Source organism: Erinaceus europaeus, chromosome 7 (assembly GCF_950295315.1).
Source record: "Erinaceus europaeus chromosome 7, mEriEur2.1, whole genome shotgun sequence".
NCBI classification, from domain to species: domain Eukaryota; kingdom Metazoa; phylum Chordata; class Mammalia; order Eulipotyphla; family Erinaceidae; genus Erinaceus; species Erinaceus europaeus.
The window spans coordinates 24,635,767-24,648,129 of record NC_080168.1 but is presented as its reverse complement, the minus strand read 5'-3'; the positions used below and the strand labels follow the sequence as shown (position 1 = coordinate 24,648,129).

The 12,363-nt window shown below is 37.0% G+C and overlaps 1 protein-coding gene across 1 annotated transcript in view; it reads right to left on the bottom strand.

Annotated features, from left to right (window-relative positions):
- KANSL1L (KAT8 regulatory NSL complex subunit 1 like) overlaps positions 1 to 12,363 on the bottom strand; it is a 115,228-nt gene that overhangs the window by 85,300 nt on the left and 17,565 nt on the right. Inside the window, 1 exon segment of the mRNA XM_007524512.3 lies at positions 9,625 to 10,726. Coding sequence (XP_007524574.2) covers positions 9,625 to 10,697 — 1,073 coding nt within the window. The 5' untranslated portion in view covers positions 10,698 to 10,726.

Sequence of the window (12,363 nt, the reverse complement as noted above, 5' to 3'; positions counted from 1 at the left end):
CAACAACAATAATAACTACAACAACAATGAAAAACAATAAGGGCAACAAAAGGGAAAATAAATATAAAATATAATAAATTTTTAAAAATCAATATCTAGATTAACTGAAAAATCTCAAAAACAAAACAACAGTGTGAACCAGGGTCCAGACAGTGGCACACCTGGTGAAGCACACGTTACCATGCACAAGGACCAGGTTTAAATCCCTACATCCCACCTGCCGAGAAGAAGCTTCATGAGCAGTGAAGCAAGTGCTGGAGGTGACTCTGTCTCTCTCCTCTATCTGCCCCTCTCCCTCTCAATTTCCCTCTGTTCTATCAAATAAAAAAAGGCCACTGGGGTGGTGGATTTCTGTGCAGGCACTGAGCCCCAACAATAACGCTAGTGGTGACCGCAATAAACAAAACAGTATTTAGTAAATGTACGTGAAAAATCAGTGGGGAAGTCGGGGGTAGCGCAGCAGGATAAGCGCATGTGGCACAGAGCGCAAGGCCCAGTGTAAGGATCCCGTTCAAGCCCCCGGCTCCCCCCCTGCAGGGGGGTCGCTTTACAAAAGGTGAAGCAGGTCTGCAGGTGTCTATCTTTCTCTCCCCCACTCTGTCTTCCCCTACTCTCTCCATTTCTTCTGTCCTATCTAACAACAATGACATCAATAACTACAACAATAAACAACAAGGGCAGCAAAAGGGAATAAATAAATATTTTTTAAAAATCAGTGGAACTGAAGACAAAATCTGTAGAGAAATTTTTTCTTAAAGTCAAAGATGGTTCTTTGAAAACATCAACAAAATTTATAAATTGTTGTATGCTTTACATTGGGTTCTAGTTCTACCCCGCCAAGAGAATTGGATCAGTCCTGCTAATTTCGTGGGCGCTTGGCCCCGCCCCAAGGAACCCGGAGAGAGGGTTCCTGAGTTCCAGAGTGGAAGAGTTTCAGAGTTGGAGAGTTGAAGAGTTGCAGAGTTCGAGAGTGAGAGAGGGTTCCTGAGTTACAGAGTAAGAGAGAGTGCTTGCGCTGCTGCAAAGAGGCAGCAGAGTTCTGTTTGGTGATTAGTTTGGTTTAGTTTATGAATCGTTGTTCCTGAATAAAGAATTACAGCTGCCCTGCCCAGCCGTTGTCTCTGCATCTCTGTTACCCGCCCGTGAAGCTACCCGCCCGGCAAGAGCCGCCGAAATGCAAAATTTTAACAACAATAAATCTCTAGTCAGGTTCAACTAGCAACATAAAGAGAGATGACATAAAAGTTACCAATACCAAAAATAAAAAAGTATGATAGACCTTATGGACACTGAAAAGATGAAAAAGGAACAGCCCGCATCCACATATTTGACAACCTAGATAAAAACCAATCCATTCTTTGAAAGGCACAATCATCCAAAACTCATTCAAGAAACAGAAATATGTGAATAGGCTTCTACTAAAGAAATAATATCTAGAGCTAGTCGACTGCACATGTTATCGTGTGTAAATGCCAGGGTTCAAGCCCCTAGTCTCCAAATGTGGAAGGGGGGACCTTCAGGAACAGTGAAAGAGTGCTGCAGGTCTCTCTCTCTCTATTCTTTCTCTTCCTCCCTCCCTTCCTTCATTCCTTCTTTCTTTCTTACATCTCTTTCTCCCTTTCTACTCTTCCCCCTCTCAAATTCTCTCTGTTCTATCATATAAAAGGAAAAATGACCATTTTTTGTCACTAGCTCCCCAACTTTCCTCAGTCCCTCACAGTGAAAATGTGCATTCTTTTCTGCTTGCTAGCATTAGGACCTTATTAAGTACAGCATTCTACATCTGAGATTTCATCTACCTCCAGAACTCTAACACAGACTAAGGAAAATAATCTGAGAATGCAGGCAGAGGCACACCTGGCTAAACGTTCACACTATGGTGCGCAAGGACCCGAGTTCAAACCCATGGTCCCCACAAGCAGAGGGAAAGCTTCACAAATGGTGAAGCAGGGCTACAGGTGTCTCTCTGTCTCTCTCCCTCTCAATATCCCCTCTCAATTTCTCTGTGTCTCTATCAAATAATAAATAAAAATTAAACAGAAAAAAGAAAAAGAATCTGAGTCAGAAAGGTTAAGAGTAACTTAGTGTTTGTTCAGTCACAGAACAAGCCATGGCTATAACACAAGCATTTCCAAAACCTGTTCTCTTTCACCAAAAAAAGAGAACACTGGAGGGGAAAATTCCATTCATAACATACTTCTGGATTATAGCTCAGATTTATGAAAAACAGAAAATCCTTGTATACCCTTTCCAAAGGAAATTAAATTTTTCTGATGTATGCCAATTTCTCCAACAAAAGTTATTTTTAAAGAGTTCCAGTAATGCCTATAGTTTTGGAGAAAAGGGAAAGAGCAAGCAAACTATATATCCGAAATAACAGTAATGATGTCACATTGTGTGAGTGCTTTCCAAATTCCTAAAACAATTATAAACTGCATGGCTAAATTTGCTGGTCAGAGTGAGCTTTTCTTACCAAGCCTATATACATCATCATCATCATCATCATCATCACCATCACCATCACCACCATCACCACCATCACCATCACCATCACCATCGACCACCATCACCATCATCACCATCACCATCACCATCGCCATCACCATCGCCATCGCCATCACCATCATCATCATCACCATCATCATCATCACCATCATCATCATCATCGATTTAATACTGATTTGCAAAGTTTGAGATAACAGGCATGATTCCACACCGTTCCCACCTGAGTTCTGAGTCCCCATTCCCTCCATTAGAAACTGCAGTGATTCTCCCAAGTTCACAGCTACGGGTTGACTATTATTTCTGTAACTATCTGTATTTATATATATTTGCCAGCTTTTTCTATGATCCTGCATTCTTTTCCTTTCTAAGTCACACCTACACCTATTGCTATTTCCAAATGTCCTTCCTTTTCTCCTCTCCTCTCTCTGGGTCTTGATGGAATTGGAGTTCAGAGCCCTCTGGTCATCTTCTCCTAACATTTCTTTCCCTCTGGGAATATGGGCTTTTTAAAAAGTCTTTGCTGGTGGGGAGAATACAGGTCCATGAAAGATGATGAATGACATAGTGGGGGTTGTATTGTTAAATGGGAATCTGGGGAATGTTATGCATGTACAAACTATTATATTTACTGTTGAATGTAAAGCATTAATTCCCCAATAAAGAAATAAATTATTTAAAAAAAAAAGTCTTTGCAATAATAAATGATTTTTAAAATAAATTTCAACTTGATCATTATACTAAAGTAGGAAATTCAGTAACAATGGAGATAAGGTAAATCAAGGAGATAAACAACAGTAATTCCTAGAACATCTACTATGTGCCAGGTTTTATTTATATATATATCTTTTTTATTGGAGGATTAATGGTTTATAGTATAGTTGTTGACACATACGTACAATTCCTCATCTTACCATGATACCTGTAATAATGCTCTCTTTTTAGTTGTCACAGCTACAATTTAGAATAGATATTGTTAGCACCATAAAAAAAAAAAAAAAAGGAATTCTAAAGAACCAGAAGCTTAAAGAAGTTAAACAAAATTCCCAGAGTCAGTCATGTAGCCAGTATATCAAGACTATCTGATCATGCTTATGAAATCAAGCACTCTAAACGTATTTGGATTTGGCCTAATTTTCAAAGAGTTTGGGAAAACTCACAAATTAATTTTTAATTTTTTTAAAGAAATGCCCATATTGTTTTCTACAGAGGTTAGATCACTTTACACTGCTACTGAGAGTGTATAAGGATTCCTTTTTTTTCCATATTCTTGCCAGCACTGTTGTTTCTGACCTATAAATATAAGCTAATCTCACAAGTGTGGGAAACATAAAAGCTTATTCCATGTCTACAGACACAGAATACGAGGTTCCTAAAAGGGGAAGAGGTTAAAAAGTGCTGAGGGGCTTAGTAGTTTGTGGTACAGGCTGATGGTGACTTGGTAGTAGGTGGTATATGCTAACACATATTTGGGAATAATAGGAAATTGTATCCCCAAGACAACTACAGTTTTGTAAAACAACATGTTCTTGATTTAATTTTCTTTTTTTAATTTAGGCGTTGGGCACCAGAGCACATGCTATACTGTTCTTGAGGACCCAGATTTAAGCGCCCAGTCTACACCCGCAGGGCAGGAAGCTTCATGAGCAGTGGAGCAGTGCTGTAGGTGTCTCTTCTCTATGTTTTTCTTTCCCTTTCTCTTTTTGCCTCTCATCCTCTGTAAGAAAAACAGGCCACTTGGAATGGTGGAGTATTGCAGGCCCCAGAAATAACCATGGTGGTTAAAAGTTAATTAAAAATATTTTACAGGGCATAAATAAAATAAATAAATAAAATATTTAAAAATATATTTTACTTGGGCAGGGGTAGATAGCATAATGGTTATGTAAACAGACTGTCATGCCTGAGGCTTCAAAGTCCCAGGTTCAATCCCCTGCACCACCATAAACCAGAGCTAATCAGTGCTCTGGTAAAAAATATATATCTAGATATATATTTATATATATAAATATTTAAATTTAAATATATATTTAAATATATATATAAATATATATCTACTTATTCATTTTTTTTTTTAGTAAGTCATTTTTATTTCTGTGAAATTTAGATGAATCATTTCAAAGTTACAAGGCATTACAGTTGAAGTAATCTTTCCATCTTGAGTTACTCACAAGGAATTAAAAAAAATCTCTGCAGACTTGAAATACTTCTAACATGAGGATATAGGAAATTAACCATGACTTGATTTCTATTAAAGATAATCATTAATATGTTAAAAAGTTTATTTCAGTAATGTTGTAAGGCAACAGTTAATCCTCAAGTCAGCAAACGGGTGGAAAAGAACAGATAATCATTCTATAATTTCCCACTTATTCATTTTAGTGCAAATGTTAAATAGTGTAATAAATCAATTACTCTTCAAAATCTACAAATGCATTCATCAGTGAATACACACTTAAGGTGCTTCCAAGATGTACAAGGCATTGTGACCAAAGGAAGGAAGGGGTAGGTGATGTAGTAGAATCAAGAAAGGCTGAACAAAAGAAGAAAAGAAAAACATATAATGAGAAATTCTGTATGTTTTCAACCTTGATCTTTTTGAGTCTTCAGAACTACATTTACAAGTGCAGGCAAATTCATTTATTTTCTCAATGATTACCAACAAAACTCACTAGAAAGTAGACAGGGTGAGGCAGTGGATACAGGGTCATAGAAAAAAAATGGTCACTAAGTGACTTAAAATTAAGTGACTACATGGTCTAAAATTAAATTTCAGTCAATTTTAGTATTTGCCATTGTTTACCTTACACTTTAAACAAAGAAATTCTCATTCAGGACAGGTAATTAAAATTTAATAGTACCAATAAGCACTTAAAATTGTAAATCATAAAATGCATTTTTAAATCTCTTTATATTTAAGGCTCAATTTTGAACTTTATTCACTCAAAAATATTCATCTACATTTCTAAGTCCCAAAATGCAAAGCAGAAAATATAAAAATTTAAAAGAAAACAAATGATTCAGGTTTTACATTTTAAATTGGAAAATGAATTTAACAACCTGAAATAGAACCTACTTCCAATTTCAAAACCAGAAACAAATTTTATACTTATATCAAAAGTTACAGATAATTAAAGCATGCTAATTGTTCTCAAAATAGAAAGCTCTCTAAAGCCATACCACCCTACATGTGCCTATCTTCTCAAAATACAATACCAAAACGAGTAAGATGTCGAGAAAATCTTTCCCACAAGAAATGTGTTAGTATTACTAAAAACATTCAGATGAGACAAACTCTAGTATCTAATGTCTGAAGATGTGTATAACAAATGTCAATAAAGCTAAGACAGCAAAAAACCAAAAATTCCAAGTAATTACATCAATTAAATAATCCAGCTATTATCCAAGTTTACAATTGATTTGAATTAATCAGGTGAGGTTAATGATGTAATAAATGTATTTGACATCTAGATCTACAGATTACCTGGATTTTAATAACGGATGCATCAGAATATTAAATTATCAATAATACAAGAACATAGGAATACATTTTAAAAGAATCTTGAACTTCTCACAGTCATTATGTCTAAAATACATCTCATGCATGCTGAAGTCCCTCTAGTTGTATAGAAAAAGATTAAGGAATAAACTTTTCAAACTTACACCCATTTTTTCAATTTTCCTCAATAATCTGACAAAGTTGACAAAAAAAAAAGATGTTTTCTTTGTATAAATATTTGTTTCAATAGTCTGAATAGCTGCCACTTGCATTTTTTTTTTATCCCACCAGAGCACTGCTCCACTGTAGTTTATGTTGGTGCTGGGGATGAATCTAGTGTCTCAGAGCCTCAGGCATGCAGGTCATTTCCATAACTATTAAGTTGCCTCTTCAGCCCAGCACTAGTTTCTCTAAAAATGTCTGAATTTAGTGTTCTCTGACTAAATTTAAAGACATCTTAGACAAAATGTTTTGACCAATCACTAATTATATGTTTGGTGTAAAAAAATGAAATTAAGATTATAAATGAAAATATATATACACAGAATATAAAATGTGGGCCAAAGAGATCTCAGCATTAACTACAGCACAGGGTTTGCACGCTCCCAGGATCAAGCCCCAGAATGTGCTAAAGCTGAGTAGTGCCAAGGTGTGTGTGAGGGGTATCTATCTCTCTTGTTCTCATTTCTTTATTTCATTTAAAAAAAAAAAATCTTGAAAAGTATTTTAAAATTTGAGGGGAGTCGGGTGGTAATGCAGCGGGTTAAGCGCATGTGGTGCAAAATGCAAAGACCGGCTTAAGGATCCCGGTGAGCCCCTCGCCCCCCCACCTGCAGGGGAGTCTCTTCACAGGCGGTGAAGCAGGTCTGCAGGTGTCTATCTTTCTCTCCTCCTCTCTGTCTTTCCCTCCTCTCCATTTCTCTCTGTCCAAAGACGACAATAATAACTACAACAATAAAACAAAGGCAACAAAAGTGAATAAATAAATATTAAAAAAAAAAAATCTGAGGATAAGTGGTGTGGAAGGTGACAAAGCTTTGGACTCTCAAGCATGAGGTCCTGGGTTCGATCCCCAGCAGCACAGGTGCCAGACTGATAATGTCTGTTTTTTTCTCTTTCCTCCTATCTTTCTCATAAATAAATAAATAAATATCTTTTAAAAAATTGAAGATAAAATGTGGCTTCCGCTCTTACTAGACTAGACAATGGATATTTTTTTATTTTACCAGAGACTAAACCTGTGACATCTGGAGCCTCAGGCGTGAAAGTTTTCTTGCACAATCTTTATGCTAACTCCCCAGCTTGGGTTATTAAGGCATACATATACATATATAGTGACTAAAATGTACATACATTAATATCATATGTAATACTACATATTTACATGTAAACATACTAATAATCTACATTATGTGTTATATATAACTATATACAGTATAAATAGGATTAGTGATAATGGAAGTGTGGCAAAATAATAAAAGTAATATTAATAAAAGTCAAAATAGTCTAGAATATAAGATTTTCGTTTTTTATTATCTTTATTTAGATAGTCAGCCAGAAATAAAGAGGGTAGGGGGAGACAGAGGAGGAGAGAGGAAGACTCCTGCAATACTGCTGCACCACTCGCAAAGCTTTCCCCCTGCAGGTGAGAACCTGGGTCCTGGCTAGTGGTAACATGTGAGCTTAGCCAGGTACGCCACACCTGGCCCGCTTAGATTTTTCTTCTTTGAAAAAAAAATATGTCTTATTTTTAAAGATTTATTTACTACGTGAGGTGGACAGAGAGAAAGGGGGTGGAAAGTAATCAGAGCATCATTTCTAGCATATGCAATACTAAGCATCAAATTAAAGATCTAATGAATGCCAAGTCCAGCACCCTACCCACTTTGCAACCCCCTAAAAGATTACTTTTCTGTTTTTTTTTTTCCCTTGTCATCACCATCAAGCTGGCTTTTTCAGAGAGAAAGACAAACAAAAACAGAGAGGGGGGGGGGGAAAGACACCCCAGCGCTGAAAGTTCCTTCAGTGTGGTGGTGACCAGGTCCGAACCTGCAGGACAAACATGAAAAAGCAGGTATACTATCTTGCCAGCCTTCTACCTTCAAAGAGACTAATTCTTCCCATTAACTCTTCTTACCAACAACAAAAAAGTAATCAACTTACCTACCAATTTTTATCAAGCTGAAATACCTTATAAAGAACTATGAATATGGGGGGGAGGATAGACAGCACAATGGTTATGCAAACAGACTCTCATGCCTGAGGCTCCAAAGTTCCAAGTTCTATCCCCCCACCAACACCATAAGCCAGAGCTGAACAGTGCTCTGGTTGGGGGAAAAAAAAAACAAAAAACTATTAATATGAATATAAAAACTGATTTTTTATTAAGAACACATATACTTAAAAATCGTCATGGCTATCTGCATCAATGAAATAAGGTTCAACCTTATTTCAGAAAAAAAGCTTGAGCTTTGTGGTCCGGGAGCTGGCCCAGTGGATAAAGCAACAGATTCTCAAGCATGAGGTCCTAAATTCAATCCCCCGTAGCACATGTACCAAAGTGATGTCTGGCTCTTTCTCTCTCCTCCTATGTTTCTCATTAATAAATATTTTTTTAAAGGCTTGAGCTTAATGTTTAACAGATAGGGAGAAAAATCCTAGTCCCACTACTACTTTAGCTTTTTGATCACAGGCAAGTCCATTAAACATGTGAACTTGTCTCATCTTAAGAAAAAGAAAGGTAACAACAATTGGCTCTTGTGGTTGTTGAAAAAGATTAAGGAATATATGTATGTAAACTGCAAAATGCAAGTCAAAAATTTTCTGTGTTCAAAAATTGTTAGTTCCCACACTCCAATTTTAAATACAGTGATAAAACAATTAATATGAAATAAGACTGACATGCGCACTTGGTGTCACATTTCACCATAAAATTTAATTTGCTGGGAGTCAGGCGGTAGCACAGTGAGTTAAGCGCAGATGGTACAAAGCACAAGGACCTGCGTAAAGATCCTTCACAAGCAGTGAAACAGGTCTGCAGGTGTCTATCTTTCTCTCCCCTCTCCTTCTCTCTGTCTTCCCCTCCTCTCTCCATTTCTCTGTCCTAGCCAACAACGATGACATCAATAATAGCTACAACAATAAAACAAGTGCAACAAAAAGGGAATAAATATATATTTAAAAAAATTAATTGCTGATCTATATTAATAAAAATCAATGGGCTGAGCAAATTCTATAGTAATTCTCATTGACCTTTGAGAATTTGGTAAAAGTGAACTTCTCTCTCAAAATACTACATCCAAGTTTGCCTTAATATCTGAAAGCAGACTGTTTTATTTAAATATAATTTTGTAAGCTATTCTGGAGCTCTGGAAACACTAATTTTTTTTCCACATAAGTTAATACTAGTAGCTAGTGTCTAGTAACTTATTGTCAAGTAGTGAATATATATTCACACACAGTAGCTTAACACATAAATATATTTAAAATTCACCATAGTTTTGTAACTTAAAAGATGAGGCACTAAGATTAAAAAAAAAATTCTGTTAACGTATGTTGAAATCAAGAGGAAATAATTGCTATGTACAGAAAAGTAAAAACTCTAATAATAACTTTGCACTTACACTGCCACATTTTTTCTAATGGTATATTCATCCAAATCGTCATCAGAGCTGCTATCAGTTGCATCAGAATCCAGACCCTCTTCAACATGAGACAACAACCCTGTAGCAGACAGTGCAAATCTTTGTATTTCTGCAGCAGTACACTGTGCAAAGCCATTTTTCGTATCGTCCCACAACTTATTCTCTGCAGTCAATATGTTGACTTCTGGTTTGATTTCAGTGCATTTAGGCAAACTCTTATCCAAAACTGTGGTAGGTTCATGAAAGATTTTCATTTTGGGGAGCTGATGTTTCACGGAAAATTTCATTTGTTGACCATAGTGCTTAACAACATGCTTGGCCAGGAGCATCTGCAAATGCTTTTGAGTTCTTCTAGCCTGGTTAAGTAAAATTTTCTGTTTGCTTACACAGTGAAGTAAACGAGCATTCACTTCTTCCTCTTTTCCAGCAGCTGAAGAACTAGTAGGCACCTTTGAGTGAGCAGGCCTAATTTTCTTTTGAGCACAGCGCAGTAAACTCTTTTTAATCTCATCATCAGTTACTTTATCCAAAAGTGCATTCTGTTGGTACCATCTACAGTTTTGCAGTTGGATATTATCTGTATTAGTGTCTTTGGTTTTATTTGAATCCAAAATGATTTGCACATTGGCCGTGCACTGACTTGTGGTATCTGACAGAGGTTCCTTTTTGATGAGCTCTTCAGAATGAGGATGACAGATTTTACTGAGCTGAATCCTGCTGCCATTACACAGTATATTTTTCAGTTTACTGCATTTGGGTTCCCCTAACTTCTTTTGTTTATGATTTTCACTGTATTTACTTAATGTAGAATTAGGACTCTTTAAAAGAACTGAAGACTGAGGGGAACCCAAATGTTTTAAGTTCACAAAATTAGTGTTAAGAGTAGGTTCAGGAGTTGGAAATCCCAGCATCTGAGAAAAAGTGTCTCCCTTTAGCTTTTCATCAACCGTTCTTGGACTTTCCATGCATAGCATCTTGTCAGATTCCATGGTAGTCGGCAAAGATGAAAAGCAGATACCCTTTGTTGCTGCCTCCCTCAGAGCTGGGGTCATGGCGAATCCTGCAGATAATTACCGGAAACCTAAAATAATGTAAAAATAAAAAATCAAGTATCTACAAAAATGTTTTGGTCTTATGCTTTTCCCAAGGAAAGTATTTTTAGTGATTCGGATTAAAACATGATTAAGACCGAACTTCTCTCTTACTTCCCATTTCCAACGTTATCTCTGATCTTTCCTAGCTCATAAGGAATTCAACAAGGGCTAAACAATTCTTCATTCTAATGATAAACCTAACAATAATGCTAGTACTATTAGCATTGTTGAATAAAACATTTTAGCTGGGGATATAGCACAATAGTTGCACAATAGGCTTTCATGCCTGAGGCTCCAAAGTCTCGGGTTCAATCCCCATTTCTCTCCCTTTCTATCTTTTTTTTTTTTTTCTAAACCAGAGCACTGCTCAGCTCTGGCTTATGGTGGTATGGGGGATTGAACCTGGGACAGGGGGACTGAAGCCTCAGGCATGAAAGTCTCTTTGCATAACCGTTATGCTATCTACTCCCACCCTCCATTTCTAATAAAAATTCATTTCTTAAAAATGAAATGTTTTGGGGGCGAAGCCAAGACAGCAGCTTGAAGACAACACCTGGCACATACTCTACAAGGAGGCTGCTGGGCATTTCAGCCACCAAGTTGCAGATGCTACCATGATGCCAACCTGACTTCACTGGATGGATGACCTCATCAATGCACCCTGGAACCCCACCATCCCAAACCCCTGCCCCACTAGGGAAAGATAGAAACGGGCTGGGAGTATGGATCGACCTGCCAACACCTATGTCCAGCAGAGAAGCAATTACAGAAGCCAGATTCACCACCTTCTGCACCCCTGGGTCCATGCTCCCACAGGGATAAAGAACAGGAAAGCTTCCAATGGAGGGGATGGGATATGGGACTCTGGTGATGGGAATTGTATGCAACTATACCCTTCTTATCCTATGGTCTTGTAGATCATTATTAAATCAATCAAAAAAAATGAAATGACTTTACAAAAATATAATAGTAAAAATTTATAATCTATAAATTGCAATGGTAAATGCATCAGGTAAATTCCTTAAGACAGAACTAAGAGGTGGTTTAAACTTTTTTTTTTTTTCACCAGGTTGACACTAGGATTCAGTACCAGCACTATGAATCCAATATTCCCCGTGGCCATTTTTTCCTTTTCCTTTTTCTTTCATTTGATAGGACAGAGAGAAAATAAGAGAGAAGGGGTTGTTAGAGAGGGAAAGTAAGACAAGACAACTGTAGACCTGCTTCACTGCTTGTGAAAAGTCCCCCATGTAGATGGGGGGCTGGGGCTTGAATCCGGGTCCTTGTGTAAGGTGATGTGTGCATTCAATCAGGTATACCACTCCCCAACCTCCTAAAATTTGATGAGTTTGAACCACAGGATGTTACTGCCTATAGAAACACAGAATTGCAAAATAAATGTTAATAGCTGCCAATTCTGGTATGTTATAAAAAATATATTTGCATATTCCAGGAGGTGGCGCAGTGGATAATGCATTGGAGTCTCACCCATGAGGTCCCGAATTCAATCCCTGGCAGCACATGTACCAAAGTGGTCTGCTTCTTTCTCTCTTCTATCTTTCTCATGAATAAATAAATTCTTTAAAATATATATACATATATATTTGCCATTTTTATACATCAT